The sequence below is a fragment of the Carcharodon carcharias genome, chromosome 5 (assembly GCF_017639515.1).
Source record: "Carcharodon carcharias isolate sCarCar2 chromosome 5, sCarCar2.pri, whole genome shotgun sequence".
NCBI classification, from domain to species: Eukaryota; Metazoa; Chordata; class Chondrichthyes; order Lamniformes; family Lamnidae; genus Carcharodon; species Carcharodon carcharias.
Window position 1 is genome coordinate 119,538,122 of NC_054471.1, and position 16,742 is coordinate 119,554,863.

Here is a 16,742-nt window from a genome sequence, read left to right on the forward strand (position 1 = left end):
CTTATGATGGAAGGTCATTGATGAAGAAGCTGAAAATGGTTGGGCCTAGGACACTACCCTGAGGAACTCCTGCAGTGATGCCCTGGCATTGAGATGATTGACATCCAAAAATACAATCAGCTTTTTTTTGTTTTTTGTATGATTCAGTGTAGAGTTTTCCCCCTGATTCCCACTGACTTCAGTTTTACTCAGCCCCTTGATCTCACGCTTGGTCAAATGCAGCCTTGATGTCAAGGGCAGTCACTCCCCCTCACCTTTTGAGTACCGCTGTTTTGTTCACTCCCCCTCACCTTTTGAGTACCGCTGTTTTGTTCATGTTTGGACCAAAGCTGTAATGAAGTCAGGAGTTGAGTGGCCCTGGCAGAATCCAAACTGAGTATCAGTGAACAGTTATTGCTGAGTAAATGGCACATGATACCACAGTTGACGACCCTTTCCATTTCTTTCCTGATGATTGAGAGTAGACTGATGGGACGATAATTGGCCGGATTGGATTTGTCCTGCTTTTTGTGTACAGGACATACCTGGGCAATTTTCCACATCACTGGGTAAATGCTGGTGTTGTAGCTGTACTGGAACAGCTTAGCTAAGCTGTGGCAAGTTCTGGAGCACAAGTCTTCAGTACTATGACAAAATGTTTTCAGTGTCCATAGCCTTTGCAGTATTAATGCCTTCAGCCATTCCTTAATATCACATGGAGTGGATCAAATTGGCTGAAGGCTGGCATCTATAATGCTGGGGACCTCAGTCGGATCCCCAGGTGGATCATCCACTCGGCACTTCTGGCTGAATATGGCTCCAAATGCTTCAGCCCTGTCTTTTACACTGATGTGCTGGACGCCCCCATCATGGAGGATGTGGATATTTGTGGAGCCTCCTCCTCCATTTAGTTGTTTAACTGTCCACCCCCATTCACAACTAGATGTGGCAGGACTGCAGAGCTTTGATCTGATCTGTTGGTTGTGGGATCACTTAGCTCTGTCTATCACTAGCTGCCTCATGCAAGTTGTCCTGTGTTCTAAAAACAAAAAACTGAGGATGCTGGAAATCCAAAACAAAAACAGTATTACCTGGAAAAACTCAGCAGGTCTGGCAGCATCGGTGAGAAGAAAAGAATTGACGTTTCGAGTCCTCATGACCCTTCAACAGAACTGGGTGAATTCAAGGAGAGGGGTGAAATATAAGCTGGTTTAAAGTGGGGTGGCGGGGAGGTGGGGGGGGGGTGGTGGTGGTGGTGGTGTTGGGTGGGGGGAGAGAAGTGGAGAGGGGTGGTGTGGTTGTAGGGACAAGCAAGCAGTGTTAGGAGCAGATCATCAAAAAATGTCACAGACAAAAGAACAAAAGAACACAGAGGTGTTGAAGTTGGTGATATTATCTAAACGAATGTGCTAATTAAGAATGGATGGTAGGGCACTCAAGATACAACTCTAGTGGGGGTAGGGGGGCATAAAAGATTTAAAAATAATGGAAATAGGTGGGAAAAGAAAAATCCATATAAATTATTGGAAAAAACAAAAGGAAGAGGGAAGAAACAGAAAGGGGGTGGGGATGGAGGAGGAAGTTCAAGATCTAAAGTTGTTGAATTCAATATTCAGTCCAGAAGGCTGTAAAGTGCCTAGTCGGAAGATGAGGTGCTGTTCCTCCAGTTTGCGTTGGGCTTCACTGGAACAATGCAGCAAGCCAAGGACAGACATGTGGGCAAGAGAGCAGGGTGGAGTGTTAAAATGGCAAGCGACAGGGAGTTTTGGGTCATTCTTGCGGACAGACCGCAGGTGTTCTGCAAAGCTGTCGCCCAGTTTACGTTTGGTCTCTCCAAACGGAGGGAATGATCAGCATCCACCCTCACACCTTCTCCTCCCTCCCAGAAACATGATAGGGTCCCCCTTGTCCTCACTTATCACCCCACCAGCCTCCGCATTCAAAGGATCATCCTCCGCCATTTCCGCCAACTCCAGCATGATGCCACCACCAAACACATCTTCCCTTCACCCCCCCCCGTCGGCATTCTGTAGGGATCGTTCCCTCCAGGACACCCTGGTACACTCCTCCATCACTCCCTACTCCTCAACCCCCACCTATGGCACCTCCCCATGCCCATGCAAAAGAAGCAACACCTGCCCCTTCACTTCCTCTCTCCTCACCGTCCAAGGACCCAAACACTCCTTTCAAGTGAAGCAGAATTTCACTTGCATTTCTCCCAACTTAGTCTACTGCATTCGTTGCTCCCAATGCAGTCTCCTCTACATTGGAGAGACCAAACGTAAACTGGGCGACCGCTTTGCAGAACACTTGCGGTCTGTCCGCAAGAATGACCCAAAACTCCCTGTCGCTTGCCATTTTAACACTCCACCCTGCTCTCTTGCCCACATGTCTGTCCTTGGCTTGCTGCATTGTTCCAGTGAAGCCCAACGCAAACTGGAGGAACAGCACCTCATCTTCCGACTAGGCACTTTACAGCCTTCCGGACTGAATATTGAATTCAACAACTTTAGATCTTGAACTCCCTCCTCCATCCCCACCCCCTTTCTGTTTCTTCCCCCTTCCTTTTGTTTTTTCCAATAATTTATATAGATTTTTCTTTTCCCACCTATTTCCATTATTTTTAAATCTTTTATGTCCCCCCACCCCCACTAGAGCTGTACCTTGAGTGCCCTACCATCCATTCTTAATTAGCACATTCGTTTAGATCATATCACCAACTTCAACACCTCTGTGTTCCTTTGTTCTTTTGTCTGTGACATCTTTTGATGATCTGCTCCTATCACTGCTTGCTTGTCCCTACAACCACACCACCCCCCTCCACTTCTCTTCCCCCACCCAACGCCCCCCCCAACTTTAAACCAGCTTTTATTTCACCCCTCTCCTAATATTTACTCAGTTCTGTTGAAGGGTCATGAGGACTCGAAATGTCAACTCTTTTCTTCTCCGCCGATGCTGCCAGACCTGCTGAGTTTTTCCAGGTAATTCTGTTTTTGTCCTGTGTTCTAACTTTACCAGTTTGACACCTCATTTTTAGGTATGCCTCATGCACTCTTTACCGAACCAGATCCCGGGCCTTAGTGGTAATGGTAGAGTGGGGCATATGCCATGTTTTAAGGTTACAGATTGTGATTGAATGCAATTCTACATTACAATGGTATTGCTGAGCAAGAATATATGGTTTCAGGACTTTAATACAGTGTGTTAAACCTCCATCTAGATTGTCTTCGTGCATCATGATATTTTAGTTTTGCTCTTAGCCAATAACAGTTCAAAGCTGAGTTTTGTTTCCAGGAAATGAATACAAAATAAAAGGTACTTTGCTTACTTTTTAATTTCTTCAAGAGTATCGAAATGTCCATCATAATTATAGTCGAACACTGGTCCACTCATTACGTTGATGCCATTTCTCTGTGCGGCATCCCTCGGCAGTATAACACTGTGCAGATAATGCCAAATCTCTGTGAAGCAATCAGCCAGATGGAACTTGGTCATTTTGAAATTTAATGATGAACAAGAGCTGCCAAAAATTTCATTTCTATTCATGTTCCTAACGCTTCTCTTGCATCCCAAGACAAAAAGCCTTGTATCTTGCTCACTGTTTTCTAAATCCGAACGTTCTTTTTATTTCAAATTGCCTGTTTATTCCAATCCCTGAAATATTCAACTTAACTCACACATCTCTCCATTACTTTTTAGGATCATGTATTTTGACTGTGTGTAAATCCAAATTTTGTGTTTGTAAATTATGCAATTTTTTGGCCAGCAGTATTGTATATAAAGTCAATGCAAACCTATATACCTACAATCATTTTTTAAAAATGAACTAACATCCTCCCGCTCATTATCAGTTTGTGAAAGAACTGAAACTCTTCCCAAATTTTCCCCTTCAGGTTCAGCCTTGAAGGAGTCTTAGACATCAAACTTAATGGGCAGGATTATCCTGATGAGGGCAGGAAACAGAAGTTGTTTCTAGGTCCCCTTACCGCCCCGTCGCCCTCTCTGCCACTGTCAGGGGAATCAGTCACTCATTGGGATTTTCACAGAGACACCCTCTTAAATGGCATTGAGCCAGGTTTCCTGTCCAATTAAGGACAGTGGTGGGCTCTTGATGTTGGAGGGCCAATCAGAGGTCTTCTAGCTTGAGAGGAGCAGCTGGCTGCGATTGAAGGTAAGAACAGAGAGGTCACTTCAACATAAAGGTACCCTTCACCAACTTCTTTAAATTAAAAAAAATGTTTGATGATGGTTCTTGCAGCCAGGCAACCACTGTGGTGGGGGAAGGGTGAGGACTCCCCCACTTAGAAAGAGAGAGGTCTCCATACACGGAAACTGACCCTAGCAGTATGGAAAACTGGAGGCTGAATGGAAAAATCCAGTCATCCTCCTTTACTTGGACTTGACAAGACTCTTAATGAGCCTAACTGGCTACCAGCCACGTGGGTGGGTAGTCTTGCCAACCCTGATCCTACCTCCACTAAAAGGTCCAGCACTGGGAATAGCATTGAGAAACCAGCATGCCAGTGGTACCCACATTTTCTGGCCCCAATCACCTCTGTTCCTGCCCCAGTGGGGCCCAAAGATTCAGTCCAATGTTGTCGTCATTCTTGAGATACATTTGTTTTGATAAGATTTAACATTCTTTAGCATTGCTTCTGATGGGTGAATAGATATGGTTAAAGTAGCACAGTGCGAATGGTACTCGGCTAGCAATCTAGTGGTCTGGAATACAAATCCTCCCATGGTATGTTGTGAAATGAAGTTCAGTAAATGTGATAGGCAAGCACCATGAGGTAAACCTAACCAAAAAATCTAGCAGATTGTTATAAAAATCCAATCAGCCCATTAACACTTTTAACAGAAGGGAATGTACAGCCCCTGCCCTTGACACCTAATGCCCTGGGGGAAACTAGGATGGCTAATAGTTGGATTGTTGATCGTGTTGCTCATTTCCCAAAAGCAAATTTTAAAAAAAGTATAGCCTTTCCTTTGACTTCAGGTCATGAAAAATGATCTGAAGAAGTTGTGTTGGCTGCTTTCTGTCAGTAAACTTAGCTTCTCTGTGTTCCTGGCAATAACACAGAAGTGTGATTTAACAACCTTTGTGATGCCTCCATTATTTTTATAGGAAATCGGTAGCTTGGTCACATCTGTTTGCTGTATAGGATTTTGGATTCTGATATGAAGTAAATCACAATCATGAATTTCACTGGTCTAGAGCTGGCTTGCACCAGCCCAGGGACAAGAAGTGAGTATTATTCATACATAATCCTTTTTGCCCTTATTCCTTTCTTGCATTACTAATGTAGTTTCATCTTTTTTTTAATGTTTCCCACTGTGTGGTATAAATTAACTTTGTAATTCCTGCACTGTATATTTAAAGTATTAAATATACTTCCCAAGTATTAAAGTAACAGCTTTTAAGCAAGTACATGTTGCACCCACCTGAGAAGGGTGGGTGGTGTGATATGTTTTATTTGTCAAAGCCAATGCAATCAGTCTTTGATGGGCAATAGGACCATGTGGCATCCCATTCTCTGTGGAGAGTGTTTGCTGCTCAGGCCTCGTATAATCCAACCAAAATCTGTGCGATCCTAGCAGCAAACTGACTGGGAACTAGATTATTTCGTTCATCATGGTTTCCACGGCTGTTTGATGATAATATTTTTGTACTTCAATTCCACTTTCATCAAGAAAATCTGTTACATGGAAGGATTTGTAAAAGACAGACAGACACTCAACTATCTGACATTAACAAGCAGAGGGCATGCTCGTAACCTGAATACATTGGAAATATTTAAAAGGGGAAAAAGTGTAATGAACTTTACAACTTCAAGAACAAATAATTAAATCACTGTGAATGTCCCTGTGTAGGGATCACAGACCTTTCAATAACTGCAGGATTATACATTTCAGCTGAGCCTCCGAGAATGGTGGCTGCATATGAAACCATAAGCTGTAGGAGCAGAAGTAGGCCATTCAGCCCATCGAGTCTGCTCCGTCATTCAATGAGATCATGGCTGATTTGATAATCCTCAGTTCTACGTTCCTGCCTTTTCCCCATAACTCTTGATTCCCTTACTGATTAAAAACCTGCCTGTCTCAGCATTGAATATACTTAATGACCCAGCCTCTACAGCCCTGAGCGGTAAAGAATTCCACAGATTCACTACCCTCTGAAAGAAGAAATTCCTCCTCATCTCTGTCTTAAATGGGCAACCCCTTACTCTCAGATTATGCCCTCTGGTCCTAGTCTCTCCCACAAGGAGAAACAACCTCTCTGCATCTACCCTGTCACGACTCCTAAGAATCTTATATGTTTCAATAAGATACATATTGATAAGATCTCTCAATCTTCTAAACTTCAATGAGTACAGGCCCAACCTACTCATCCTCTCCTCATAAGAAAATCCCTCCATAGCTGGTATCAACCTAGTGAACCTTTTCTGGACTGCCTCCAATGCCAGTATATCTTTCCTTAGATAAGGGGACCAAAACTGTTCACTATATTCTAGATGTAGTCTAACTAGTGTTTTGTATAGTTTAGCAAGACTTCTCTATTTTTATACTTCATTCCCTTTGAAATAAAGGCCAACATTCCATTTGCCTGCTGAACTTATATGTTAGCTTTTTGGGATTCATGCACGTGAACCCCCAAATCCCTCTGTGCTGCAGCCTTCTGCAGTTTTTCTCCATGTAAATAATATTCAGCTCCTCAATTTTTCCTGCCAAAGTGCAAAACCTCACATTTTTCCACATTATATTCCATCTGCCAAGTTTGTGTCCACTCACTTAAAATGTCTATATCCCTCTGTCGATTCTTTGTGTCATCCTCGCCATTCGCCTTCCCACCTATTTTTGTGTCATTCGCAAATTTGGCGATAGTACATTCACTTCCCTCACCCAAGTCATTAATGTATACTGTAAATAATTGTGGCCCCAGCACTGATCCCTGTGGCACTCCACTAGTTACAGCTTGCCATCCTGAAAATTCCCCCCCTTATCCCAACTCTCTGCCTTCTATTAGCTAGCCAATCCTCTATCCATGCTAATATACTAGCCCCAACACCCTGGGCTCTTACCTTATTAAGTAGCCTTATATGTGGGACCTTATCGGACACCCTTTAGAAATCCGAATATATTGGGCAGAATTTTGCCGTTGGCAAGCAGGGGGCAGGGCCTGCTTGCCGATGCGTAAAATGATGTGGGATGATGTTGGGCGGAACCCCCAAGGTCATCCCACCTCATTTAAATTTTCAGGGAGGCAGGGGCACAGCAAAATCAGCCCTTAAACAATTAAAGGACCTGCCCGTCCAATCTTAAGGTTGGCAGGCAGGTCAGGAGCCCCGGCGGCAAATAGAAAAAAACATGAAACCTCATCCAGCAGCGCAATGAGTTTTCATGCAGGGTTCTAAAAAGTTTAATAAAGTTTTACTGTAATTTATGAACATGTCCCATCTCATGGGGGGGGGGGGACATGTTAGGGATTTTTTTTTTCTGTTTTTAATCCTTTTAAAAGTGTAAACAATCTCCCTGAGGCAGCACTTAGCTTCAGGGAGAAGTGTGCTCTTTTTTGCACATGCATGAAAGAACAGACTCTCCCCCCTCAATTCCCCACCACTCTCCCCCCCACCCCCCCCCCCCCCCCCCCCCCCACCCCCCTCCCGCCCACACAGGCAGCGCATAGGGCTTTCCACCAGACTGGGTGGGTGGGTGGGCCTTAATTGGCCTGCCCACGTAAAATGGCGGCGGGGCCCCCTTCTCCAGCGGGGATCGGCTCCCCACCCACCGGGGATTAGGTCGGGCCCACCCATTCTGCCCATTATATCTATCCTGCTTGTTACCTCCTCAGAGAATTCTAATAAATTTGTCAAGCATGATTTCCCCTTCATGAAACCATGCTGACTCTGCTTGACTGTATTATGCGTTTCTAAATGCTCTACTATTACATCCTTTATAATAGACTCTAACATTTTCCCAATGACAAGTGTTAAGCTAACTGGCCTATAGTCACCTGTTTTTTTTTATCCCCCTCCCTTTTTGAATAACAGTGTTACATTAACAGTTTTTCAATCCTCTGGGACTTTTCCAGAATCTAAGGATTCTTGGAAGGTTACTAACAGTGCATCCACCATCTCTGTCGCTACTTCCTTTAATATCCTAGGATGCAACCCATCAGGTCCAGAGGACTTATTGGCCTTTAGTTTCTACAATACTTTTTCTCTAGTGATAGTTATTGTATTTATTGCCTCCCCCTTTTTGTCCCTTGATTATTTAGTAGTTTTGAAATGCTATTAGTGTCTTCTACCGTGATTTATTCAACTCCTCTGCCATTTCCTGGTTCCCCATTATTATTTCCCCAGCCTCATTCTCTAGTGGGCCTATGTTCATTTTGGCCTCTTTCTTCCTTTTTATATATTTAAGGAAGCTCTTACTGTCCGTATTTATATTAATTGTTAGTTTATCCTCAAATTTGATTTTCTCCTTCTTTATTATTCTTTTGGACATCTTTTGTTGGTTTTTAAAACGTTCCCAATCTTATGGCTTATCACTAATCTTTGCCACATTGTATGTTTTTTCTTTCAATTCGATACTATCCTTAACTTCCTTGGTTATCCCCTTCCAAGAATCCTTCTTCCTCACTGGGATATATCTTTGTTGTGAGTCATGAACTATTTTCTTAAACGTCTGCTATTGTCCATCAACAGTTTTTCCTGCTAAACTTCTTTCCCAGTCCACTCCGGCCAACTCTGCCCTCATTCCATTGTAACTAACCTTAGTTAAGTTTAGCACAGTTGTTTCTGACACAAGTTTCTCACTTCTAAACTGAATGTTAAATTCTACCATGTTATGGTTGCTGTTTCCTAGGAGATCTTTTACTGTGAGATCATTTATTAAACCTGCCTCATTACACATTACCAGATCCAAAATATCTTGATCCTGGTTGGATCCACAACATATTGTTCTCGGAAAGTGTCCCAGATATGCTCTATGAATTTTTGCTCGTGGTTAGCTCTGCCAATTTTATTTCCCCAATCTATATGAAGATTAAAATCTTCATGATTAACGTACTGCCTTTTTTACATGCCCTTATTATCTCCTGAGTTATTCTCTGTCCCACAGTTTAACTAGTGTTAGGGGGCCTAAAGACTACTCCCACCAGTATCTTCTTCCCCATGTTTTTTATTACCTCCTCCCATATGGATTCTACATCTTCCAATCCAGAAGACTTTTAAGATTCTGTTCAAAGTATCCCATTACCAGGAAAATATTGTCTAAGTGGTTTCCCACCACTACTTCCTTTAGCTCCACAATATTAGGGTGTCGCAGTTTAATGAGGGTAGATTAATCTCTCTCAAACCACTGATGGGCATTTCTATCTAAACACACCCTTCATTGGTCATTAGCAAGTTGGACATCTTAAGATATATTCACACTTGGCAAAATAACAACAAACTCTTTTTCTCTTTAAGCCATACCTATACATCAAGTCTAACAACTAGTTAATATCTTCTGTATCTGATCTGCTGGGAACTTCAAGACAGTGTTCTTATGAGAGGTGGTTTCTTGGGGGTCTCACATACAGAGGTAGGGATAGGGGAAAAGAGCAAAGAGGAAGGTCTGTGAAAGATAGAAGGCAGGACTGATTGAGTGAATAATTGATACGATGGTGTGATGGTAATGGGACAAGTAAAGAAACAAAAGCTCGATCTGGAGAAGGTATGAATGGGAGGCACAGAATCATTCCCAACAGTTTCACCTCATCAGGGGGTGGGGTTGGTCGGGAGCAGGTGCGGGAAATATGAAGAAGAACTTTTTTTACGAGCATGTGGTAATGACCTTGAGGGTGCCCATGACGGTGATGGAAGCAGAAGCAATGATTTCAAAAGGAAATTAGATGGGCACTTGAGGGAAATAAACCTGCAGGGCTACAAGAATTGAATGGGGGGAGTCGGACTGATTGCATTGATCTACAGAGAACCAGCATGGACTTGATGGGGTGAATGGTCTCCTTCTGTGCCGTAAATTATTCCATGGCCAGGATTCTGTCAGGAGGTCTCACCAGCCAGCTGAAGCATGGGTGGGTAATCCCTGCGTGTTCTGTAGGGGAGGACAGATGGAATCAGTGTCTTTTAGGCACTTAAATGGCCACTGCTGGGACATCCGTGTGATTGAGGACCCCAGTGGTGATGTCCCTCCCACCAAGTGTTGTTGGCCAGAAGCCAGCAGCTCCTCATCATCCCGTGGATGAGGTTTCCAAAAAAATGCAAAGGCCTCTTGGCCTTTTTGCCTGCCCGCCAACCATAAGGTTAGGCAATGAAAATTTTAACTTAATTGTTACTTTAATGGCCTTAACAGGCCTTTTAATTGTTGGCGGGCGTGCTGCCAATTCCTGCGTGCACCCGCCAACTGAACTATTGTGCAACTGCGTGTTGATGTCGGGACACTCGCCCGACATCAATGCACATCACTTGACGCTCGAGCAGTTTGGGCATGTGCCCACCCACCAAGTGAAAAATTTTACCCCTAGCGTTTCTGCAAGTTTTTTTTATCGGCACAATTCACCTAAAATCAGCCAAATTGGCATAAGAGATCAAGGAATTTTAAGCATAAGTTATGTTAAGTGTAAAGTGATTTTCCATGATCTTTAACGGTGGTTTAAAAATATTGTTCTGGAAATCTGCCCAGCCTATGGAATTGACCATGCCCCAAATCACATTAATGAACATGGCAAATTTCTGCTGATTCTCTGGCCTGAATCTTCTGGTCGGTGTGCGGGGGCAGGCGCCGCTCACCGACATGTAAAATGACACACGGTGATGTCAGGCGTGTTTCCCAATGTCACTGCGCATCACTCCGACCTTCAGTTCGGTGGGCATTCACCGGAGTCGGCTGTGCACCCGCCGAACTGTCAAAGGCCTGTTAAGGCCATTTAACAACCGATTGTCACAACCTTAATGTTGGCAGGCATGCGAAGATCCCAGGCAGCCTTCGCATTTTTCATGGAACCTCATCCATGGGCAGGATGAGGTTTCATGACGGGTGTATAAGTTTAATAAAAAATTTTATTACAATTCACTGACTTGTCCCAGCTCATGTGACACTGTCACGTGGGGGGACATGTCTGAATATTTTTTTTCTTCTTTATTTCAATTTTTCAGCATCAAAGTAAACTCCCTGAGGCAGCTCCGTGCCTCAGGGAGATTTCTGCGCTCTGTCACGCACATGCGTGAAAGAGCACAGGGCCCGACTTTCCCTCCTCACCCCACTCGCACAGGGAGCGCTCAGCGCTTCCGGGTGCGCATCACACACGTAAAATGGCAATGTGCAGCCAATCGTGGGCGGCGATCGGCTGTGCGCCCACCCCTTCCCAGACTGCCCGACAGGGAGAAAATTCTCACCTATCATTCAAGATGGTTCTTCAGATGGAGCTCTATTTTGTCAGTGTAAAAGCACTAGGAGGCAACTTCTTAAAACCTTTTAAATGTTATAACATATTTAATTTACCAAGAAGCTGATTAGTGTTCACCAATGAAACTAGTTAACAGCTTTTTAATGTTGTTTTTCAGTGTCTTAAATTAGTATATTCATACTCATTATAAATGCTTTTTTATGATGAACCCATTTTTCGCTGTATTATAAATGTACCAAGGAATATATTTAATGCAGTGTAAAAAATATAAACAATCACATTTTATTACTCTGCTTGACTCTGTTGGCTCATGGAAGATATTACGTCTGTGATTATGCAAAAGATTGAGTGGAAACCTGAACTATAGTTTCGCTTCAGAAAAACTGAGCAATCTTCAGCCAGATTGCACCCAAATTGGTAACTTGGCCATAACATATGTATGTTTAATATATGTGTATTTATACATAAAAATGTTAATATACTCTGTTCTTAAATCATTTGCTTAATTCAAACTATCCAATAATTATTTTTTAGCGTTAAATTTCCACTTTGTTTTGTTACTTACATTGCTTAATTTAAATTACTGCATAATTCAATTTTAATGAATGCAAAAATCCCAACTATCAAGAGAAGACATTACATACATGAAGCATTTATTAATTTAGTTAAGCGACAAATTACAAAGGAAATAATTGCACATTAATTTCACTTACTTATGAAATCCTGATACATAGGCACAATGTTGCTAGTAATTAATGCGTCATATTGGTCAGTTTCTGTTTTATTCAGATCTGGAAAAAAGACCATCATGAAAGAATCTTGTAACATGAAGAGAACAGGAGAGAAAGAATCTTGTAACATGAACGACTATGAATATGAATCCTTTCCATTCCTTTGTACAAAACAATCAAATCATATGGTAAAAAAATAATTATGTTTTGCAAGGCTTGGGCAATGCATCTGAAGGGTCCATCTCCGGCCAGCAAACAGTGAGCAAACTGAAGTTTGACATTAGGTCTGAAGGCTGATCACAATGCTCAATCTCAATTCCAAAGTTCAGCACCAAAAATAACATGGCTCAGGTTGGAGATTAGATTTCAGTTCCCAATTCCAACTGACATTCCAAATTGGGCTGCTCTGAATATGTGAGTTTTCCGGTTAATCGCAACTAGGAAAAGTGATCGACAAGTCGACCCACTTTCAATGTAGTGTAGCAATACCAATATCGGTAACCAATGTAGTTTAACTGAGATTCTTTTACATTCCAATGCTCAGTTTCCTTTATCAAACGGGAGTTGCACTTAATGCACTTACTTGGAGGATAAAGAAAATTATAGGTGATGTTTAATTCTGCTTTATAGTTTGAACAGTTCTGGCTGATGTTTGCTGAGATTCGAGGATCAGCCCGCAGGCAGTTTGAAATATCTGGTGGTAGCAGAACAAACTTTGCCTGATGGTGAAATAGAGGAAAAAAATTGATTAAAAGAGGCATTTTGCTGAACTGAGCTCTGCTCTTACAGCATCGAGGAATTAACGGGTGATCAGTGGTTCAGCATCAGGTGGACTCACAGGAATACACTAGTACAGTTTAATGACCTGGAACACTCTGAAAAAGGGATGGAAATTCATCTGAGGCCACATTTGGGTCAAAGTTACACACCCCAGCTGCCCTAAAATTAGGCCTCATTAAAGTTTTTTGCACAAACTGCCAGTGCTGGTTGGCTTTCATTACTTAAGAAAATATCAGGCCATTTCTTCTCCTTGAGTTCCTTGCCCAAAGGCAGGTCCTTGATAATTATTCACCAAGCCATGGCTAAGTGCTGTGTTTTTTTTGGTACCGATAGGGCGAGGAAGCAGGCCCCAAGTCTACCTCAGCTGCAACTGGGATCGAACCCCATGCTGTTGGCATTAATCTGAGCCACACACTAGCCATCTAGCCAACTGAGTTAACCAATCCTCATCAGGCCATTTACCTTGCCAGAAATAGACCAAAACAATATCCCAGTACAGAGCTTGAAGCAAGCAATAGAGGGAGTGGTGGTTGAAGGGTAGATACATAATTATGGAATCGGGGGGAGAAATCCAGCTCATTTTGTATCCATGGGCAACTTTGTTTTTAAGAAAAGGAGAATTATGTCAAAAATCTGTCTTTAATGGCTGCTGCTTAGGGCACAGCAGTCACTGAAGAATCCTGAACAGGGTTTAAGCTCACTTGTTGAAATATTCTTACATCATTCGTGGTTGCCAGGAATGTCTGAAAAATTTCACAACCTAATTTTGAGGTGCAGAATATTATTTCACAATATTGGCCCTCATTGCTCCTGCCTTACACTCACAAAATATGTGCAACAAGGTCCAAATTCTCCCCCAAAATGCTTCTCTGGCAGATAGCCCACAATTTTATTGAAAGGAGGCCATTTGCTTTCTTTAGTTTACCGCTTCAGCCAGACCTGATGACTTTGTCCGCAGGCTGGGTAATGTTTTATTTGCTTGCCCTCTCACCTAAGGCCACCCACACTAGGAGCCAAGACTGATGTCATTGCCACCAGCATTATGCAAGCTGCCAGGCATAAATGTACCAAATGTTTGGCGGTAGTATGAGATTGAAGTTTATTGGTTTGCTTTCTGAATTTTAAATTAAAAGAAGGGGTCAGTTAAAATCTAAAGAGAAAAGTTGCAATAAAATGGCAGTGTAGCGATTTGGGTAAAAACAAGTAGAGTGGGACACGGTGGGACAAAGAGTTTAATGGTAATGATGTATCAGTAAGTAAGGTCCATAAAGAATAATGGTGAAAAAATAAAATTAAATGTTTTTTATCTGAATACTAAAAGTATTTGTAAAAGGATAGATAAGCAAGTGGCACAAATAGAGATAAACAGTTGAATCTCATTGCCATTGTAGACACATGAGGCTGGATTTTATGGCTCTCCACTGGCGTGTTTGAAGGCGGAACAGCTCACAAAATGCAGCACATGGCCTGCCTGCCACATTCCCGTCTACCCTGATCTGTCTCTCATTTTATTAGTAGCCATTTAACCACTTAGTGGCCTTATCTCATCCCCACTGCTATCCTAACCACAGCAGGGGGAGGTCCAGGCCAAGCAGGTAGCCCGGCAGGTTTTGTTCGCCGTGCTGATGTCAGCCAAGGAGGGGTGGGAACTCCTTTGGGGGTTCCCCTGTGCCCAATAGAGGCATCCACACCAAGATCATGCCACCCCCCCCTTTAATCATATCCAGCCTGGCCTCTCAAACCCAGCTCCCCACCTCCCTCACCCCTTCGTTGGGACCTGCCAGCCAATACCTGGGATTTACCTACAGTCTGCCTTCCATAACCTTCTCTACTTTGGCTGTAGCCCCAGCAGTGTCCAAGGCTCAAACCTGATGCTGTTGGAACTACAGAGCTGCCGGACAATTGGAATGGCCGGCAGCTCTCTAAGGTGGGACGTCCTCCCAGATAGTGGTGGAAGTCTCACTCTGAGCCAATTAACGCCCCTCCAAACATAAAGTGGTTGCAGGGCTGCGGGCTTTGTCATGGGGGCGTTCCTGAGTGACTTTTTAGTTGGGAGAGTGGGGAGCACGTAAAACCCACCTCATGGTTAAAATGTGATCAAGGTTGGGAAATAAATGTTCCACAGCAAACGATATTTTTGAGAAGTGAGAAGGAATAGAAAAGGAAGATGTGTAGCCTTAATAGTAAAGGGTGACCTAAGGACACTAGGAAGAAAGGGCAGGAATTTACCACGGGCTTTGGGACCAAATGTGGGCTCCAAACCCACACTTGTTGGGAGCCAGACTGACACAGCGATATTCTCAGAGCTGCCTCCTAATTGGCTGTTTCCAAGCTTAGCATCCTATTAAGAACAGGATGAGATCTAGAAGTTGCCAGTTCTGAAGCTTTGGCAGTCCCATAAGTGGAGGTGTACATTATTGGAACAACTCAGAAAATGTGATACTGCCTCAAATTGAAGGCGGCTTCAGAGGGGTCAGAATAATTTAAAAGTACCGGAGGGCTGAGAGCCGAAGGGCCTGAAGAATAGAGGGGAGAGCCCTCTGGAGGGAATGTTTTGGTCTTTCCTTCATGCAAATCTTTCAATGAACTATGGAGGCTCTGAATCCAATGGCATCCCCTGTAGCCGCTGGGAGGCTGGCTCCATAAAGCTGGCAATCTCCATGAATGGCGGACCAGGGAGGCATTCCACTTCCAGCAAAATCAGGGTGGGCCCTCTAAATTGTCCATAATTATACCTTTAATTATTTAAATTGATTGACCGCCTTGAGTCCTCTCTTGCAGTGGAAATGCATTGGGAATGCAATAGGGAGTTGTCCCAATATAATGTAGGAAGTGTGAAGTTGTTACTTTGGTAGTAAGAAACAAAGCAAAATATTTTTTAAAAGCTGTTAAAATTCCTAAAGTTGATACTCAGAGGGGCTTGGACATTTTCGTACAAAGAACACAGAAAATTAGCATACAAGCATGACAAGCAGTGGGGAAGGAAAATGGCTGCTGGGCCTTTGTTGTAAGGGGATTGGAGTACAAGAATAAGGAAGTCTTGTTACAATTGCTTGGGGCTTTGGTGATACTACACTTGGAAGTAGTATCAACTTATATTTGGCCACCATATCCATGGAAAGGATATACTTGCATTGGAAGTGATACAACGAAGATTCACTTGATTGGTTCCTAGGATGTCCTATGATGAGAGTATGAGTAAATTGAGCCTATAATCTCTGGAGTTTAGAAGAATAGGAGGTAATCTCATTGAAACATATAAGATTCTGAAGGGCCTATGTAACATCACTCAACTTCACCCCTGTTTCAACTCTTCTGCTATTGAAACCCTCATTCATGCCTTTGTTACCTCTAGACTCAACTATTTCAACACTCCAGGCTGGTCTCCCACATTTTACCCTCTGTAAACTTCAGGTCATCCAATCCGTTACCCATGTCTTAACTTGCAGTAAGTTCCCACCTGTTCCCACCCCTGTGTTTGATGACATATATTGACTCCTGGTCAAGCAACTTATTGACTTTAAAATTTTCTTCCTTGTTTTCAAATCCCTACATAGTTTTGTCCATCCCTATCTTGTAATTTCTTCCAGTTCCACAACCCTCTGAAATTCCTGCACTCCTCTAATGCTGGCCACTTCTGTATGCCCAATTATAATTGTTTCACCATTGGTGACCATGCCTTCAGCTGCCTAGGCCTCAAGCTCTGGAATTCTCTTCTACACCTCTCCACCTCTCTACCTCACTTTCCCCCTTTAAGAGACTGCATAAAACCTACCTTTCTGAACAGGCTTTTGGTCATGTGACCTAATATCTCCTTATGTGGCTCTGTGTCATACTTA

At 43.0% G+C, this 16,742-nt stretch overlaps 1 protein-coding gene across 1 annotated transcript in view; it reads right to left on the minus strand.

Moving 5' to 3' along the window:
- Positions 1 to 16,742, minus strand: part of LOC121277748 (venom phosphodiesterase 2-like) — a 166,531-nt gene that overhangs the window by 16,526 nt on the left and 133,263 nt on the right. Inside the window, exons 20-22 of the mRNA XM_041187387.1 lie at positions 12,707 to 12,842; positions 12,106 to 12,183; positions 3,308 to 3,440 (exon numbers count right to left, since the gene is read on the minus strand). Of these exons, the coding sequence (XP_041043321.1) occupies positions 3,308 to 3,440; positions 12,106 to 12,183; positions 12,707 to 12,842 (347 nt within the window). The remainder of the gene's footprint in view (positions 1 to 3,307; positions 3,441 to 12,105; positions 12,184 to 12,706; positions 12,843 to 16,742) is intronic.